The 20,011-nt window shown below is 40.2% G+C and overlaps 1 protein-coding gene across 2 annotated transcripts; it reads right to left on the bottom strand.

The window, feature by feature from the left end:
• Positions 1-1,868: 1,868 nt before the first annotated feature.
• Positions 1,869-13,288, bottom strand: rbpms2a (RNA binding protein, mRNA processing factor 2a). 2 transcript variants are annotated; one of them, XM_086026048.1, is made up of 8 exons: positions 12,783-13,288; positions 11,319-11,396; positions 6,622-6,660; positions 6,396-6,458; positions 5,321-5,471; positions 4,761-4,924; positions 3,301-3,373; positions 1,869-2,890 (listed from the first exon to the last, which is right to left on the bottom strand). In XM_086026048.1, the coding sequence occupies exons 1-7, from the start codon at positions 12,834-12,836 to the stop codon at positions 3,308-3,310; spliced, it is 615 nt and encodes a 204-aa protein (XP_085882174.1). In that variant the 5' UTR covers positions 12,837-13,288; the 3' UTR covers positions 1,869-2,890; positions 3,301-3,307. The 2 variants fall into 2 exon arrangements, with proteins under 2 accessions (XP_085882174.1, XP_085882175.1); XM_086026049.1 differs by having other exon boundaries at positions 4,776-4,924; positions 12,783-13,284.
• Positions 13,289-20,011: the final 6,723 nt, after the last annotated feature.

The raw sequence follows: 20,011 nt of genomic DNA, 5'->3' as shown, positions 1-20,011 counted from the left end.
TTATGCTTTTCACTATCATTGCACATTCAATATAATTCCTAATCATTCCACAATTTTTCGTTCAGACTCACGATTTTTCCAGAAATTGCATTGTCTAGTTACTTAATAAAATCACAATTCAAAAAACGCACTATGTACTTGGATTATCTTTGATATTTGCATTTGTTTGATTTCAAACAATAAAATGCGTAAACTCTGCAAAAAATAATTTGAAGTGGCGGCAAATACTCTTTCGTGTCACTATATGTATAGTTAAAAAGAGAAAACGTAGTTACATTGTGAGAATTCCAAATACTATGAAGGCTCTGTCACTTATTTCATCTATCCATCTATTTTCTCCCACTTATCCGAGGTCAGCAACCCAAGCAGAGAAGCCTGAACTTCCTCCCTCCTTTCTCTGTACATGCAAGTTTGTTTCAGCATGAGTCAGTCAAGAAAGTCCCTCCAAAAACGTTTGCGTTGATTAGTCATGCACGCGCTCAAACAGGAGATGGCAACAGCGTACTCCAATAAAACATTGCCTTCGCTTTCAATAGCATAACTAAGGTCCTTTTATTTATCAGGCCAATCGAATCCATGTTAAACTATAGGCTATTGCCATGCTAGTGCAATATAAAGCTATTCAAAGTTCTACAATTTTATTGTGTGCAAAATTTGAAAACTACATCATTGCATTTTGTCATAATTGAATACTTTATAGTCCGTGACTCCTTTACACAATGTTTCTGCAAGTGCAAAATAGAAGACAAACGTGTGATTGCGCTCCAATGCAACCAGCTGTGATTACCGTTTACACTTTACATGTGCTCAGATTCCTTAACTGTGATTGTTTTTTCATCCAGAGGATTACCGGTAAATTGAAGTGAGGCTAGCCTGTGATGCTGGGAGGAGGGGAAGAAAAGAGAACGGGACGCTTTCCAGTAGCACACATCTTCGCAGTTGGTATTGATTTCATGTCAATCCGGATCTGTGCGAAAGTCAAGTTAAATGAACCACATCCCTTTAGATTTCCACAAGGGACAGAGGAAAGGGCATTTCTTGGGTAAAAAGAAAAAAAAAAAAAAAGTGCTGCCTAGGCACTGCTCGCAGTTCTGTTTTCATCCCTTTTAATTTAAAATAGATCTCACAGCAAGGTCTTCGGTTTGATCCAGGGCCTTCGCATGCTCCCAGTTTGTCTGGGTTCTGTCAAAGTAAGCCATCTTCCTTCTTGAACACAACCTTTGATTCAGTCAAGAATGCGTCCATTGGTACAATTGTGAACAGCTGGACTGCTTGTCTTGTCAACCCCTTGGTTGCTTGATTAATCCAGGAGTTATCCCGCTCCAAATCAAATAGTAAAAACAGAATGGCAGTAAGACAGTGACGTTACTTTGTATGTGTTAAACTGTCACTGAGTTTGATTAGTAGAGCTACTAAACCTTAGCATGAAGTACAAATGTAACCCATGCTTCTAGATATTGCATAAATGTAAACGCATTGAGATTTGATGCCAGCATTAAAGCTCAGTTTTGGGCACTACACATTCAGCATGTATGCAGTTGACATTGGGTGGCCCATTCTATAAATTGGGATAGCATAGTAAGCAGTACAATTAGGCAGCTGCCACACTGAGAACAGTCCTTGGAGTCCCGGGAGGAGCCATTATGGTCTGTTGAGCAGAGAGTCTTAGCAGTTTAGGAGGTCAACTCTACACATGGTGCAGGGACACTAAAGCATCGGTGCATTACAAATGAATAGTTGGGATCCATTATTGATATGAACATCTGACCGTACAGTATAGTTTAGTCAATTTCTGCAAGTGTGTACATTTGCAATCCATTTGAAAACTTCCAGTTGGCTTTCAGTGTCAGAAATAATTGATCACTAAAGAAATGCATTCACTTTTTATTCATAAGATGGGCATTTGTTTACATCTTATGCACAGCAGATACAGAGACAAACATGTTTCTAAACCACAAACTAAATTCCTCCCCTCCATTCCCACTTCAAAACAGCCCCCTCAAAAGTTTGTAGCCCAGGTTCACATTCTGAAAGATTGTTTCACAGCAATCTCATTTTAGCAGACCGGCACATGCCATGTTCAGAATACTGTACTTCCATTTTTTTTTTTGGGAAAGATACCCACTTCCCATTTCAACAAATTGCACTTTTCTTAATCTAAAACTATATTAACAGGATTATAGGAACACAAATTAACACCGAAAACACAAGAGACGACTAAACGTTCAACTTATACATTTAGTTGCACAAAAATGCATAGATATACACACACACACTACACGAAAAGTACAAAAATACTTGTACTTTATTCTGGTCAAATAATGACAATATGTTCACAGGGACTGGGATGGTCAGAACATGGTGTTGCCTTCACAAGGTCCATGCGAGATAAGCCATTGAACAACAGCTGAGCTTTGACAGAGGTAAGACCAAGGAGCTACGGGAAAACAAATTATTTTGCTGCCCAGACCAAGCTAAAGAGGCAACAAACACTAAGAAAATTAGGATACACAGAACTCTGTTCTAAATTCATGCCAAAAAGACTTCAACATGCAATGACTTCACACTTCAGAGGCCAGTGGTCAGCCACAATGGGACCATCTTTACAACTTCAAGGTGTTCATTTTCCTCAGCAACAATGATCCATGGAGCTTTGACTAGCTGGAAAAAGATTCTAGCAAGTGCTAAGATGTACCACAAAAAAAGGGGCACATTGAGATTGTCAACTGCAAGATGGTTTTCTACTCAGACTCCCCCCCCCCCCCAAGAAACAATTGGCAGAGATATAAATACCGTTTCTAATGCACACTTGTCCATTAAATAAATCTGATTAAATTAACGAGCTTGGCAAACCTCACTTCAACTGGACAAAGGTGTGGTTTCCAGGCGCCTGCAAAAAACAAAAACATGTTAGTCCAAAGACAAACACTTGCATGAGCAAAACTTTGTCTCCAGTTTTGCCCTGCTAAATTTGTCCCTTGCTAATGGTTCATTTGTGTTTTAATTAAAGAGGGAAAAAAAAGACAACTGCTTGGGAACTCATTGAACATGTTTTGTGAAAAATTTGAATTGGTTAGCTCAAAAGCAACAACTGTGTGCATGAAGAAAAACCTACAACTGAAAGCCCAAATTTTTGTTTCATCTTTCCAACTCTTGCTCAATTTCCTTTAACAGTCAGTTTAAGCTCTCACTGTGAATTTGGATTGATATATTTTGCAGTCAATTGCTTGGTTACGGTTTTCACAAGAGCAGTTTAGTAGTCACAGAAAGCTCAACACTGTTTGACCAAAGGTTACTCACTAAGTATCTAACAAAACTGGCGGGACTTCCATCCAGGCTGGGAAGTCTCAGAAGGAGTAGGGTACCAGCGCATCTAAAGAAACACAAACAGTCATGACCAAAATGAGGTGCTTCAACACCCAATTCTAAGGATTTTTTCCCCTCTCCTTTTAAAGTCAAGTAACGGGCTTGTCATGCCACAGCTCATTGAGCAAAATTCCGCTTCACTGACCGCAAATGTGAAGGGATTAAGCTATGCATTCATTGAACATTTCCATCCGGTAACTTTCAAAACATAAGGCCTCCTTTCCAGAAGCCACGACATCCTTCTAGTCAGGTTATCAGCAATTTGCTGGGATACAACTCACTGCTGGGAGTCGAGAACTCCGGCAACTTCTGCAATCTCAGATTCCAATTAGAAAGCCTCCCCGTGCGCGCACACACACACACACTTTGGCTGCATTAGGTCAGCCAAGCAAATGCCTTGCATTCCTCAGCCTCAAGTGGCCAGCAAAAGGGCCTATGTCATAGTGCTTTGTGCGTTCCCTCCCTAACAATGAAGTGGATTTGGCACACAATGAACTTGAAATGACTCAAAATTTGTTTGTGTTTTACAGTTTGCAAACAGGCTATAATATACATGCCACTTAAAGTATAAAACTTTAAGTATGAAATTGTTCTTTTTTTTAAACTGCATCTTTTGGAAAATGGCCAGCAAAGCAGGTAGCTTCAATTTTAGAAAATTTTACAGACACTACTTAAAGCGGAAATAAACCCCACATTTTTCTTTACAATAATATGTTCTATGCAGGCCCACTAGTCTAAACACTGCATTCTGACTGATAATGTGTTTGTGGAATATGAGTTAAGCAGTAATATCCACCTCAGGGGGCAGCCATTTTGGCACTTGCTGTCCACTTAAAATGACTTCACAGTTGCTCAGGGCTCAATGACCACCAATCATGGCTCACCTTCAGAAAACAGGTGAGCCGCGATTGATTCTTACCCGAGCAACTGATGTCATTTTCAGTCGACTGAAGTGATAAAATGGCCGTCCCTTGAGACTGCTAAAAACGGGTGAATTTTGCTGCTTAACTCATACTCCACAAATGCAATATCAATCAGAATGCAACGTTTACACTAGTGAATGTGCATAAAACCTTTCGGGGGGTTTACTTCCCCTTTAAGCCACCCGACTTTTCGTTGAATGTGAAACATGCAAAAGTCTCTACTCATGTAACCTTGTACCACTTCAATTCAGACCTGTCAGATGGTCTTCATTGATACTATCAACCAATGTAACCAACAGTCTTAGAGTTGCACCTGTAGTTGTGTTGATTGGTGAGAAAACAGTTTTGTCAAACAGCAGCAGAGTGAAGTTGCGCAGCATCCAATGTAATGTTTGACAATTGACATGTGAAAGAATTGGAGGTGTGAACGTTTCAAAACGGAAACATGCAAGATAGAAGAGTGAGACACACCGGTTGGTCCCTCACCTGGGCGTGGAGGGCTGCGGCAGCGGCGGCCGCCGCGGGATAAGTGAATGCGGCATGAGGGAGGCCGGGGGTCAGCTCTGTTGTGTACAGTGGGTAAGGGGTCCACGCATCCGGAGAGGCTGGGATCAGTGCCGCCCCTGTCAGGTCATCTGAGGATATAGCGTCACACATTGAAAACAATGCTGACTCACCAATCCTGGAAAGTTGACCATGTTACAGATGCTACCGTTCCACGACTGACTTTCAACCGGTAATCTTAAGTGAAATACAGATGAGCTAACCCATTTCACCAAACGCATAAGCAACATGTACATGTGGTCCACTACTATGCGTCAAACCATTAAGCTGAATGTTGGTTGAGAAAGTTAATTTCATCCGGATAGAAGCAAAGCGGCTAAAGAATTGAGAGGCATGCATGTGCAGGGTGTGTTAGATTTGTTAAATACTTTTTCACGTCAGTATTTCCATAACATGGACAGATTTATTGTGGCACTGCCCAAGTGAGAGGGAATGCGAGCCTAAAGGGGTGCAGCCGTACAACTTACATGGGTCCCGTGCAATGAAGTGTGCTCCTAGAGCAGGGTGGATATTTGTGGGGTTCGGTGTGGCCATCAGCTTACTCTTTGCCATCTTCGTGTTGGCTTTAGCAAACTCTAAGCGCAGGGTCTGAGGGCTTTCGGGGTCAAAACGGATACCCTGAAGGAGAGACGGAGGGGGACAATGGATCGTAAGGGAGGTGGGCTGAGATTGGGGGGGAGGGGGGGGGCTTGTGTTTCGTCTCGCACCATCTCCTTTCCTACAGCCATGTTTCAATACTCAGGATGCATCCTTCAGATATCCTTTGAGTCCAGCAACTGTTCTGACTGGAGAAGACACCCAATTCCTCCTGACTGGACCCACTCGAGCAGAACATTTAAGGACTTTAGGACTGGCTGAAGGATACAACCTGAAAGTATTTGCAAAGTACGCTTGCATCTCTTCTTCCTCATGATGAAACCATAAGCTCGAGCGACTGGGGGAGATTCAGCCACATCAAGCCAGGAGGAGGAGAGAGAGAGATGAGGAAAGGGCCGATGACAAGACAAGAAGTGGCATCTTTGGGGTGGTTTTACCTTGCTTGTGTTTTTGTGCCCTAAGCGCTGTGCCCACATGCAAGTGAGAAGTATTTTGGAGTGTGTTTGTGTGTGCGCCATCTGGTGTGTCTAAGAGGTGATGCTCATAAGGAAGGCTAAGCTATGAGTGTATGTGTGTTAGACACTGCCATTGTGGCCTACTGGTGACAAAATCAGGTTACACTACTGAAGATGTGTCCAAATAACACTAAAAACGTGGCTACAGAACAAGTATAGTAAAGCAGTGATATGCAAAATTAGGAAAGCTACACCAGACTAAAAATGGATGTGTATCAAGGTCAAAGTAAACTACCGTAATGCTACAGGATTCTCCCATCTTTCCAAAAAAGTCCCTGCCATTGAATTATGAAAAGAGAAAGAGTTGACTTGGTGGAAACTTGATGGGAAAGGATCTTCAAAACACTCCCATAGCTTTTTAGATTGATGTTAGAACAAAAAGCACAATTCAAGATTTGAAATGGGATAGTAAAATAATCACAATACTTGCATTCAGAGCATTTTTTGCGGCTTCGGCTCCAGATCGACTGTCAAAGGTTACAAACCCGACAGGCTGTAAGACAAAAAAAAATGAGTGAGGGTGTCAAGCAAACATTCTACAGAACAAAATGGAATTGAGACGCGTGTAGTGTTTATAGTAATGATTGGTCAACCACTGACGTGACCAAAAGAGAGCCTGAGCACAAGTTTTCGCATCAACAGATGGAGACTCTCACCTGTTTTGATGTTAACTTAATCAGTGACCCTTCATAACCCTGCAGAGAAGAAAGACAGCCAATTATCCGCCGTAGAGTCACATGCAAGGATTTCAGGCATGAACGCTGCTCGCCAAAAAGAGAGACCTGCTTCTGGGAGCCATCAGCAGGAGATCACTTGGCAGCCAGCATGGCTCCTGTTGCATTTGTTATGCTAAGAATTTACACCCCCCCCCCCCACCCAAAAAAAAAAAAAAAAAAAAGATAAAGATGGCATGCACTACTTCATGCAGGCTTCCAACTGCAAGACTGACACCTACCACAGTGGTTCCCAAAACTTTTTTGCTTGTGTACCCCCAAACCTTTTTGTCATGCCATAAGTACACCTTGAGCCATACATGATTTTCCAAAAGTAGAACGTAACAACTGTGGCCACCAAGATTAGTCAACTTGTCACAACGGTGATCAAAATGGACAATTCATTTAATAGTTGTCGTTTATGTCTTCGTCGCTTTGTTTTTCCTGTCACAACTACCTTGTCTTGCGCTTCTCCCATTGGCTATATTATGCCTCGTCTGTGACGCACAGGCGCAGTAGTGGTAATCCGGCTCGTCTGATGTAAACAGGAGGATTGTGGGTAATGAAGTGCCATGCTAAACAGTGTTAGCAACAAAGTCCATAAGTTCGGGCACATTCGGGCCAGTAATACGACGCAAACCTCCCTTTCATGGCAACATGGTGATGATAAATGAGCATCTATAAAGTAAGCACATTGTGGCCGACAAAGGGACAGTCATGTCTGGAAGCTAGCTAGCATCAGCACACAAGTTACTGTGTGTGTTTGATGGGCTTTCACTTGTAGAGCGCTTTTCTACCTTAGGTACCAAAAGCGCTTTAACACCATTGCCTCATTCAGCTCCGGACGCAGGATTTGGAGCAACTGGGTGTCCAGTATCTTGCTTCAGGACACTGCAACATTAGGGGTGTAACAGTACGCTAAATCAAATTTCGGTTCTGTTTCTTGGAAACTTCGGTTCGGTATATTTTCAGTACAAAAAAAAAAAAAAAAAAAGATTTTTTAAAAAATGTTTATTTTGAAAAGATGCCAAGTAAATGGTATATTCTTTAGAAAAAATAAAAGTGAACTATTCGGGTGGTATTCTAAGAAATTACACCAGAATAAAAAATACACTAACAATAAAGATCTCTTTTGTAAATTATTAAAGGCACTGAAATCTTTAAACACTCAGCAGCAACAGCCTATGACATTTAGTGAGAGGAGCAGCGGAGAATGCTGTTGTACTTTGTTTTTGACTAAAAATACTGCTTGCTTCCTCGTCTAAGAAACATTCAAAGTCGGATGATATGTTAGACATGCTACCCACAGCAGAGCCGCTGATCTCATGTAGCAATGTCGGCACACAACTTTGGGACTTACACGTACCTTTGCCCATCTGCGATTGTAACAGGACAGCAAGAATGTTCCCAAACAGGAGACCGCAGTGTATGGGGGGGCGGGGGGGCCTTCGAGCTCTGTCTTGTTTGCTCCTCTTTAGTGCCTCCACCCTCCTCTCCCGCATGCAACAGTCAATAGCGCCCATGCGTAATCTCGCGCTATAATAAGTGGACCGAACCGAACATGCCATACCGAAATGTATTAATACACCCACGTGTACAGTTAACCCTATCCGACATGGTCACAATGGTTGGGGATCGAACTCCCAACCCACTGAGCCATGCTACCCTGATGTTAGACAATGCCCTGTTGTATGTTAACATATTGTAGTGTCTACTATGGATGATTTACAGAGACAGTCTGAATTTAAGTTTATTAACCAAAATAGTTTCTGCATGCCCGTGGTTGACAGGGAAGCGGAGCTCCATTGTCAGAAGTGAAATACATTTCCAAGAATTTCTTATAGATAATTTGAAAGTACAGTGGTACCTCTACTTACGAAATAAGTTATGAAACACCTCAACAGGAAAATATTGCCTCGTTACAAAAGAAATTTCAGGATACGAAAGGTAAAAATAGTATGGGCTGCTACTCGCAGCTTCAGTTTCCTGAACGTCCTTGTCATTCGCCCCTCGGGCCATGACGTGTTCCGATAGTTTTACGTGAATTACAAATGAAGAAAAAAAAAAGCTGATTTTTTTTTCCCATACAAACAAAGCAAGAGATAATAGAAAAGTATGAAAAAAGGAAAAGTTTGGTTGATCTCGCCAAGGAATATGACCGTAGTGCATCGACAGTTGCCACGTTATTAAATCAGTTTTTAACAAAACGCCAGGCAAAAAACACTTCTGAGAGAGAACATGAACCAAAGGGGGCAAAAAGCGATGAGGACAGCAGTTAAGGTAAACGACCATTTTTATTCTTTATTTTTTTACATTATGCACAACTCATTTGTTGCGCAATAATCTAATTGTAACATGTTTCGATTCATTTTTATGCTTTATAAAACATGTTTGAATATTGGGGGACTTGGAATGGATTGGGGCATTTATATGGAAGACGCGTCTCTACTTACAAAATTTGCTGAAATTTCTTCCAGAACCAATTAATTTTGTAAGTAGAGGTACCACTATATTAGTGAAACCCTCCACAGTGTACAGTTTCTGGTTTAATATAAAAATGCACTAAACATTTACAGCAAAAATTGCCACAGTATCTCCTTCAATGCAAGTACCAGTAGCTCCATTTATAAATGTCAGGAATGCTGGTACAAGCTTCAAAGTTGAATTGACAACCTCATAGTTGTCCATACCTTAAAGATTTCAAGCTGTATGAAGAGCAGCTGCTTACTGCAGCAATTCATGTACCATATGATCCAATTAGTCGACTAATTGCAACTACTGTTGGAGATTAGTCGAATAGCAAAATCATTTGTGGCAGCCTTAAACAACTGTTTAAATAAAAATTATTTCGCTTCTCTCATTTGAACATTTAATTCTTAGCCTTTTTCTTTCATTTCAAATGGAAAAAAACCCAACTAATGTTGCCTTAAAAATAGGAAAAAAAAAACGCCTCTGTTAAATAGGACTCATAACATACCGAATGAGTTCTTTTTAAACGGGCATTTAAACTTTTAATCTCGGGGAAAAAAAACACTATAGCAGTTTTGCCCTTTTCAAAGGGTAAGTCAACCCAAATTTTCCCCCCGGAGTGTTCTATGCAGGCCCACTAGTTGAGATATAGCATTCTGATTAATACTGCGTTTGTAGAATACCAAGTTAAGCAGCAAAATGCACCCACTTTTAGCCATCTCAGGGGGCAGCTATTTTGTCACTTGTGTCAACTCAAGATGACATCAAAGTTGCTCAGGGTTCAGATAACGACCACGGCTGACCCATTTTATGAAGCCGAGCCATGATTGGTCGTTATCTGAACCCTGAGCAATTTCGATGTCATTTTCAGTCAACAGCAGTGACAAAATGGCCGCCCCCAAGCTAGCTAAAAATGGGTGGATTTCTCATTTCACAAACGCAATATTAATCAGAAGGCCGTGTTTAGACTAGTGGGCCTGCATAGAACATTGTGGAAAAAAATATGTTTGGGTTGACTTCCCCTTTAAATCAGCCGACTGAGCTTCAATGAGACACTGGAGCTACACTGTTGGTGTGATTATGGAAGCGCTGTGCCACAGGTAATTGATCTGGGAAATAAATTAGTAAATGTTTTCACATAGCACTCAATGAGGATTTTAATCTCACACTAATGAAAAAAGGATTCAAGCCTTGACTAGCATTCCTATTTGAATAGAAGGATATGTTGCAGGAAATCCTTGACAAACCACAGATTTGACCGATTCTTTTTTTTTTTTTTTTTAAGCAAAAAGATACCTGTAATTAATATAGTATTAAAACCCATGAGAAAAGCGTACAAGCTCCCTGCACAACTTCCAGCAGGCACACAGCAACAATGGCAGAGCAGCTACTGTAACAAAACCAAACACTTGAGCCATTTGAGGAAAAAATTCCCTTTTCCGTGCATGGGCAAGTTGGGTAACACAAGGTTGGTTGGTCAGTGTCGAGGGTTACTCATTTACACATTCCACAGGATCATCGATGTGCGAGGGATACCACTTCCAATTTGGTTCGTTAGGACACGAGTGGGAGGGGTGTTTATGAACCCGAGAGCCCAGTTGAGCACAGCCGTGGATGAACAATGATGTGGCCTCATTTCCATATATGCAAATATTTGGACTCATTAACAGGGAGATTGATTTCGGCGCCAATGTACAAACCGGCTTGATTAAAGCTTTGTGTTCGAATGCACATCTAGACCAGTGTTTCCCAATCTCTGAGCCAAGGCACATTTTAAGTTTGAAAAATCTCACGGCACACCATCAAATGCGCGTCACAAAAAGGGGATACGCGTCAATCATACACTTTCTGCCATCTAATAGATCATTTGTTGTCCGTCTGTCACGATAAGACAGTCCTAGATTAACAAAGATGACATTTTTTATACATAGATTTGACCAATTTCCCACAGAACAACTCAAGAGCTCTCACGGAACACTAATGTGCACTGAACACTGGTTGGAAATCCCTCATCTAGAAAATGCTGAAATTAAAAGACAAAATGCCTGTGATAATCACTCACTACATCCATACATATGACAGCTACTTTCATTTGCTTACTTTTTAATGACATGAAAATTTTCATTATGCTACAGAATCTTTCACAGCTCTCCTATAAACGTGCGACATACCTTAAAAGGTCTGAAGAGAAGGTACAGTTCCCGTGGTTTGATATCAACTGGTAGGCCGCTGACAAACAGTGTTCGTACCTGAAATATGGAGTCAAAGTTAAAAAGCAAGATGAGAATTTACACTGATTAACCGCTTCCACAATTTCTATGTGAATAGCTTAGGACACAACTGGAATTGGATTCTCCCCCAAAGAACCTTTGGCATTTAGTGAGCAGTCGTGGGGAGGCCAAAATAAAAATTGGTTTCAGTAACTGCCCAAACGTAAACTTGCCATTTTTCTCTATAAACATCACACAGCCAACAAAATTGTTTTGTTCAATTTTGGTGCTTTTTTTTTTCCCCCTCTATAAGAGTTTCTCCGAGTTCACCTCTCGTTTCCTATGCCTTTATGGAAAATGTGCGGTTCGCACCCCTCTGACCTGCAAGTTGGAAACTGTCTGAAGTCCAAAATGCTCTTTAGTTTCACAAACAGGTCACCCGTGAATCAACGCTCATTGTGATCTCCCTAAATGAGCAAAAACCAAACAAGGCTCTCATCCTGCTGGGCGTGCACAGCTCATTGAGGCCGATGCCGAGTGAAGCCCAGAGTGGCTGTGGAAACAAACAGTGTGCAGGGCCCATTAGTTCTCAGCTGGTGGCGAGGCCTTGGCTACAAAAGGGGCTGCCAGAGGAACAGCGCTGGACAACAGCTCACAGCGTGACACCATTTCCTTCCTCTGACCCCTGGCCCAGACTCGGCCATTTTTCAGGTGCCGCAGCACAAATTTCCTCCTTTGCAACCACTAACATGCCTGAGCAGCTGCTATTACAACCGAGGATGAAGATGACAGTGAACCAGCCGTTTTTTTCACATTTAAGCAAACAAGAATGCATCCTCAATTTAACAAAAGAAGAAAACAAGTAATTAGTAAAACCGTCATGGGTCATACTTTTTTGCTTGCTCTTTGGCAATGGCAATTCAGCACAAAAGCTTTGATGGAGATAATGAACAAAAGGGGAACAACGGCCAGTGCAGTGCTCGCCCTGTCTCTGTCCACATATCTAGCTGGACAAAGACGAATTATGGCAGCTGAAAAAATGTTATCCTGTTTGAAAGTAATTTTAGAATATTGTAGACGGATTTTTTTTTTCAATCCTTAAAAAACGGTAGGGATTGGGAAGCATTTTGCCCGTTTAAATGTCATTTTACTGTACGAGTTGCTCTACAAGTGCACTTGTAAACAGTTTCACTTTTTATTTACAGGTTTTGCCACATGTCGCATATGGACTTTCATTTTCACCTCCATCATTTCATGCATTTACCAGTATTTGTTAAGATTCTCATTTCCAGTTTTGAAAGTATTTAATTTTGAAAAGCAACAAAGTGGTCATGAAAAAGAAGCCTAAAAATGTTCGAAGATATTTTTCTGTGGCTTCGTTTCAAGACCAGACAGAGTGAGAGAGGGGGGGAAGGTGAACCTGACCTCCTCCTCCATGGAGACATTGTTGTTGGGCTCAGTGTCCGTCTTGAGGCTCATGTTGAAGATGCTGCCGCTGCGCCGAGTGCTCGCTGGCCGCGTGAGAGATGCCCAAGGTGGGTTGCGGCGACTGTGACAGTCCGGTGAAGGTCGTTCAACTCGAGGTGGCGGGGTGAAGACGTTGGCGGTTGTTTTTTCCTCCTTCAGAACAGCTTCAATTCGTGTTTCGAGAGGGATGAATGTTCCGCTCCCCCCAAAAAGTAGAAGAAGAGGAAAGGGGGGTGACGGAAAAGTAAACGCAGCCGCGCTAAACTAAAGGTGAGGAGGTGGATTTGTGCTCCGTGTGTGAGAGTGAAAGACGGGGGAAAGAAGTGCAAGTAAAAAGCTGAAAGCCTCTCCGGTCACATCAATGCCCTCAGCTGTGCGACTACATGAGAGCAGGAGGAACAAGTCAACTTTTCTCCTCCTCCCGCTCCCCAATTAGGTCATCAATTATGTGTGTGTGCGGACGTAATCAGGCTTGCAGATCCGCCTCAGCTGTGCCAGGAAGAGACTCCCCCACCTCCACCGCCGCGCCTAGCCCCGCCCCTGTCGGCCTTCCCTCACCCGCTCAGCCAATAGGCTTGCACCGAGGACAGGGCCACTTTATTAGGGACACCTTCGCAATTGGCAACTTTCTTTGGGAGAGAGAGGATTTTTCTGCTAGAAAAAAAAAGAGAAACACTCACTGTAGTCTCAAATCAAAATAAGACAACAAGTGTACCCATAGACTGAACAAAAACAAGTGTAGGAAATGATTTTGATTGCGGGACTATATCTTAATTACTCAAAGTGCACGCCGGGGTAAATTTAAAGATAGCATCATTTTTAGCGTGATATTTTAAACGTATTTCACATGGCATTTTTATATGCATTACATGGAGTAAAACTAAAACATTTGTCACAGCAGGCTTTTACATTTATCTGGCTCTTAATTTGTCCCATATCATGCTCTAATTATGTTTTCAAGGCGTACCTTTTTCTTAAAGTATTCTATTATTGTATTATTTTAGACTATTGATAATATTATTTGTGGGGGATAAAAATCTACGACGATGATAACTATAGGATAATAATAGCAACATAATTATGTAAAAAAAAAAGAATGTGATACATTGATATAATTTAGACACTCGATATAGTACATAATACACTATACTGTGTTTTAACTGACCTGTTTCAGAATGCATACAGTACGTGAATGAATTCCAAATTGAAATGTCTGATAATGCAAATATAATGCACAGTGACTTTCGAGCTCCATGTATTAAAGATAATCAAATTTTATAGTAAAAACAAATGTTTGTGTTCCACAAAATAAATATTATGAATGTCTGCTGTACACTTCGTCTAAATATTTCACCAGATTTATTTTATGCGTAAGACATTTACGTCAACATACGTTTAGTTTTCTGGCTCATGAAACGTTCATGTTTTACATGGAGCAAAAGGCCTATACTGTATATGTGAAGTGACGCGGCCGTGGACGTGGACGTGGACCTGGACGTGTGCCAATGTGTTTCCTCCCAACGAGACAGCTTCCGGACTTTGTGTAGAAACACAATCAGACCTGCAGGACGAGGAGGGGCCGTACATGGCGTTACTGGCCTTCTGCAAGCATCTCGTCTAAAAATAGGCAAGTCACGGATTTAATGTTGTCGAGGTGGAGGACCGCATGTCTACTGGAGGCAGCTTTGTCTCAAAAGTGGAGACACATTTGTGCCAAGACACATATTGCAACAAATCTTTAGTGGAAGACGCTGTCCAAAATCAATTTGAGAAGCAAATACAAATGTTATATTGTATGGTATAATGTTAGATATTTCTCTGTTCACCCCGATGCTATTAAATAAAAACGTGCCTTTAAATTATGTTGCACGTTTTGATTTAACGTTTGTTATGTGCACTGTATCGTGCTGAGGTGTTTCTATATTGGTTATTTCTTATTTTACTGGGTAACAAAGTTCTATATACGACATTTTGAAGTTACATCGTTACTTTTTTTTATTGTAGCCTAGTGTGGCCTGGAATGTTTTTCATACTATCATATTTTTAGTAGTTAAGTATAATTAGTAAAGTCATAATTATAAGATAATAGGCTATTGTAATTCTGACATCATTAGAAATGAGTGCTATTTACCAAAAAAACTATATATATAAATATATATATATATATATAAATATATATATATATATATATATATACACATAGTAAGAAACATGAGAGACGGCAGCATTTTGTGAACTCTGCAAAGGTTGCAGTCGTTTGCTGGGGGGTTAGGAGCACATGAATTGAAGGTATTTGTTGTTTTCCTTATTTTCACATTAATGAAGTTGAAGAGAATGTCCAGATCAGTGCTGGTCTTGATCGGTCTTGAAGAAAATCACCAGTTCAGCCGGACCAAAACCGACAAGACCGATTTTGGGAATCGAGTCCGAGACAAAACCAACACTTAGGACCCGTCTCAAGACCAAGACTAGTCTCAAGTGTTACAACGCTACTTTCTACTACTGCTGAATGAGAAAACTTGTCCAAACTTTTGAATGGTAGCGCAGCTGAATATCATTAATTACTACTTTGTCAAGGCTTTCCTGTGGTGATTTTTTTAAATCCATCTCTGATTAAAATTTGCTGTTAACCAGTGCCATTAAATATAAGGAATAACCGTAGGTAATTTAAGCAAATGTGTTATTTCAGAAGTGTGTATCTAACTTCCTATTTATCTGCACCTAAGAAATAGCTCTCAGTTTCAAAAAGGGTGGTGACTCCTCGAGGCAACGTTTTATGTACATCTAACTACACTCTTCTTATTTTTTTCATTTCATCATGTCTTATTGGCCTGTAGTCCAGTGACTGCAATATCGAAGTTCACGTGCCTAAATTTTATTATAACAATTCATTGTAATTATGATTCGGACCTCGGATTCTTTGTTTCGGTCTCGGAAGAGAAATAGAGAATAAAAATCCAAGGCCATGTTTACATGAAAAACCCATAGAGATATCTGCTGTTTTGCTGGCAGCTGTATTGTTTGACAATGTGAGGGAATGACATCTATTACGCTCTGTTTGTCATTTTAGCAACACTCGCAGCATATGAAAAATTTAATTTGCTGCAGCATGATCATGAATTTATTCAGCAAGTACAACTTGCACAGTGAACATAGTGGAAGTTTTAATGTGAAGGAAGACCACACCATAAGTAGGACTGATAAAAAGTTGAAGCTGAACATTATGCGTTTAATACAGGATGATCTCATCTTATAGATATGTCAATAAAATCACAATTTGGTTGAATGTTTTAAACACTGGTGATTCGATATGATTTTATATTGTGGAAGTAGTCATATAAATATCTGTTTGAAATTTTCATTCAAAATACAGTGGTGCCTGGACTTCACAGAAAAAAAATGGAGTGCTATTTACTTTACTAGTTACCCAATCGTCCCCCAATGAAATGAATGGAAATCCAATCAATCTATTGTTGCCCCCCCCCAAAGAACACCAGAATTAAAAAACAATTTTTTTTTAGGATACATAGATCACTAGTCTAGCCTATTGCATTTTATAAAAACATAAAACACTATTGCAATCAAATAATTGGAATGTAACAAATTAAACAGTTTGTAGTAATTCAATGGACATTTTTGCTATTTATTCTGGTGTGCATGCCTTGGTCAACAAGGAGCAATACAATAGATACAGCCATACTACATCTAGATTACACGATCAAACACAGAAGAAAAGTGTTTCGTCCAAACTGCAATGAAATTTGTCAAAGATCATACATTTGCTGTATGTGTGCATATGTTGCTACAATTTATCCACTTCATCGACGTATCGATTTATATTACCACGATCCAACTAAATTGGGCTCTGGGACTGGCAAGTTGTCTTTTGATAATCGACATATATCAATTAAAAATCATTTTAAAAGGTACTCAATCGATTATAACACTACTAGGAAATAATGCATTGGATTTTGGTATGGCAGACTATTCTGTATGGATGTGTGTGTGTATGTGCGTTTTTTAGCATTTTTAATGATAAAGACTCAATTGTTACCCAATTAAGAAAACAGCATGGTGGATGGCCAGTGTGTGGAAACAGGAAATAAGTCGCTCGCTGTTTCTCCAACCAGCTGCGTCATAGAATTTTCAACAGTTTCACATGCATGCTCTAAAATGTGTGTTGGATGAAATTTTCCATTTTTTTCTTTTTGTAAGTCTTCTGCATTATTGTTATCATTACATTGTCTTGTTAGATAATATACAGCACAGTGGAAATTGTGAATCACTGCTGTGTATGTCATTTGCAACAGTGCAATGTTTAAAAAGCATCACTAAAGTACTGAAACTTTTGTCTGCGACCTGGACTAAACATTGTTTTATGTGGCTGCACCCCGCGCACTTGACTGTATATCTTATTTATGTGCCTCTTCTGCATTTAATGAGCTGGTTGACGTCATTGAAGGCAAAAGTCAGTCGTCTGTGGTTTGTTGGCTCTGGAGCTTTGCACGATGAAGACTTCCACAATAGAAACCATGGAGACATATTAGAGATGGTGTTACGCATAAAATGATCAATGTATAATTGTTTTTTAAATATATGACTGCACTAGGTCCACATACACCATCTCTAATATAAAAGCTACCGGTATATTACAAATCCCGTATTTACAAAGGTAATAAATCTCAGTTTTGTTTGACACCGTTAGCAAGGTATTCATTTGACAGTATTGAATTGATTGTTATTTTCTTGTATGGTACAAAAACACACTTTTAAAATAAGATCTGTTGTACCTTTTGGTTTAATATTTCAAGGCATATTGACTTGTCGAACGGTGTTTTTGTGGTGTTTGTGGCACATGTGAACAAAAGTATCGAGCCTAATACTTCAAGAGAAAATGTGCTTTAAATAAATTGCTCATGCCAGTTTTTGGCTATAAAAAGTGTCAAGGTCAAATTCAGCCAAATATACAATTACGCCATGCTACTTATTCTACTCAGTAGATCATTTTTATTGCGCTGATTCTGAATCTGACCTCATACTTTCTCTACCACATCAAGTTTTCATAATAATAATAGCAACAATGATAATATAATATAATATCAATAATATAGTATGTAATACATTAATTTATTTCATAGCGTTTATGAATTAAGCGGGGCAAGTTCAGCAACAAGTGTAATTTTCCTTCTGAAACGTCAAAACATGACAAAATCCGTATTATGCAAACTTTTATAGGTCCAACTTAAAAACAAAAATGAAAATATCTAAAAAAAGACAAAAAAAATCAGCGTCCAAAATATATTAAAGAACACATGAAGCCATTTCTGATTAATTTTGCTGTTGACTAGTGTAGAAAACCATGTACCTTATACGCCTTTCATTATCAAAGGGGTGCAGGAACATTAAATCAGATTGCCCCCCACAATCCCCCCCCCTACCCACATCAGCACCACCAGCTCCTTTATAGCCAAACACATGACAGAAGCCAACAGTGTACACTTTGAGAAGCTCTGGATACGGCTCATGTTTTATTTGTGAGAAGCGTGCCCATTGTCCCATAAGTCACCTCACACAGCACTCTTCCTCTTCACGCCACACTGAGCTTGTCCCACTGAGTTAGCGTCACATGCTGCTAAAGCACTTAGCTTGTGTTCCCCGCGTCCTCTGTGGTATGGCCAAACATCCATTTGGAGGTCCTGGGAAACTTGGAAGCTTTTCACCCAAACACGGAGCGAGGTAGGCCTGGGACACATTAGTGACGTTGGGCCAATGGCTGTGCTAATAAGTCGCCTTCCTTGTGAATACATTAAAGCTGATCGGGGGACACATGTAAGGCTCTGAGACTGAACAATCTGATCATTTCACCTTCAGATTCCTTCATCTGACTGCTGATTCATAGAAAGGCTTTTTTCATTGGCAATACACGGATTGTGGCATCTATCCATTCGGCCGCCATCTTTTATTGGGCGGGCGTTGTCAGACGCTGTCACACCTCCTGTGAGAACCAACAAGGACAGAGGAAGGGTGACTTCTGCTTCTGAAATCAATGGACCTCATACTCTACTAATGCAAATATTCCTCCTGGAGGTGGCTATTTCTGTTTATGCAATGCAAGACAGTGAAATATACGCAAGCGTGGAACTGACAATGTGGAGTAAATATGTTTTGACTGGGCTATGTTGTTCAAACCTATTGGTAATCGTTCGAATGTACTGCAAAGTCATTCGAATGTTTTGGTAAAATGAAAGATTAAATGCTAAAAACATTTACATATGTATGTTGATTTTCCTGCAATACCACAGGGTAACGCCACAATTGCGCATGCACAAGTCAATAAACTGCGGCATTTATGGGAAAAAATGTAAAGTTTCTGGAATGTAGCCTACGTTTTACGAATGCATTCAAATGACTTTCCCAATACGTTTGGATGACTTCATCAATACGTTCGAACGACATTGCTCTGTCAAAACTATTTACTTATTTACTTACTTTATCTGCAGCTCCACACTTCTGTAGTAATCTCCATAGATGACTGCTGTAAAAATTTGGAGTTCAAAAAAAGTTCTGGAACGAGTCATTACAATACTGCATTTGGCTGGCGCTATTGAAAATGGATATAAACTCATCAGAACATTCAACAAACTCATCACATACTAACTCAACACATTATTTTGCTTTTTCTTTGGCTCTTTCGTTTTCTATATCATACATTTAAAAAATGAACCCAAACTAAATGCAATGTACAGTTTGGCTAAAGCAACAATAAGTCAACATCACTAAAAAGAAGAAGGACGTATACTGCAACATCAGCTGTCTTTTGGACATCGTGAAGACGCATCTCCCACTTTTGTGGCTGGCATAGGGTAGAGGGGTGACAAAAATTGGTGAGGTACAGTTTTTGGTGAGTACAACTTTTGACAATGGACAAAAATTGTCGCGTGCCACATCAAAGCACGACAAACTATCATCAGTCGTACCATGTTAGTGCAACACTTTTGGTAAAGGGGGGGGGGCGACTGTACCATTTCCTTCCTGGCCCACATATGCACCCCTAAGCCTGACAGTTGAAAATGTCATGGCAGGCGAGGATGTGAGTTGTTGACTGTCAGAAAGGAGTTCAAGAAATATTGAATGGCTTTAGAACGGGTGAGGTTGCACATCACGGATGATGTCAACCAGTAAAAATG

This window comes from Filicampus tigris, chromosome 3, assembly GCF_054856515.1.
Source record: "Filicampus tigris isolate MCC_2025a chromosome 3, RoL_Ftig_1.0, whole genome shotgun sequence".
In the NCBI taxonomy this organism is placed as follows: domain Eukaryota; kingdom Metazoa; phylum Chordata; class Actinopteri; order Syngnathiformes; family Syngnathidae; genus Filicampus; species Filicampus tigris.
The sequence above is the reverse complement of the archived record's forward strand: the minus strand, read 5'-3'. Positions and strand labels throughout refer to the sequence as shown.

Coding starts and splice junctions, on each gene's coding strand:
- rbpms2a (XM_086026048.1), bottom strand. CDS start 12,836: ATGAGCCTCAAGACGGACACTGAGCCCAACAACAATGTCTCCATGGAG. Junction 11,397..12,782: donor ATGTCTCCATGGAGGAGGAG/GTCAGGTTCACC, acceptor TCCATATTTCAG/GTACGAACACTGTTTGTCAG. Junction 6,459..6,621: donor TTAAGTTAACATCAAAACAG/GTGAGAGTCTCC, acceptor TTTGTCTTACAG/CCTGTCGGGTTTGTAACCTT.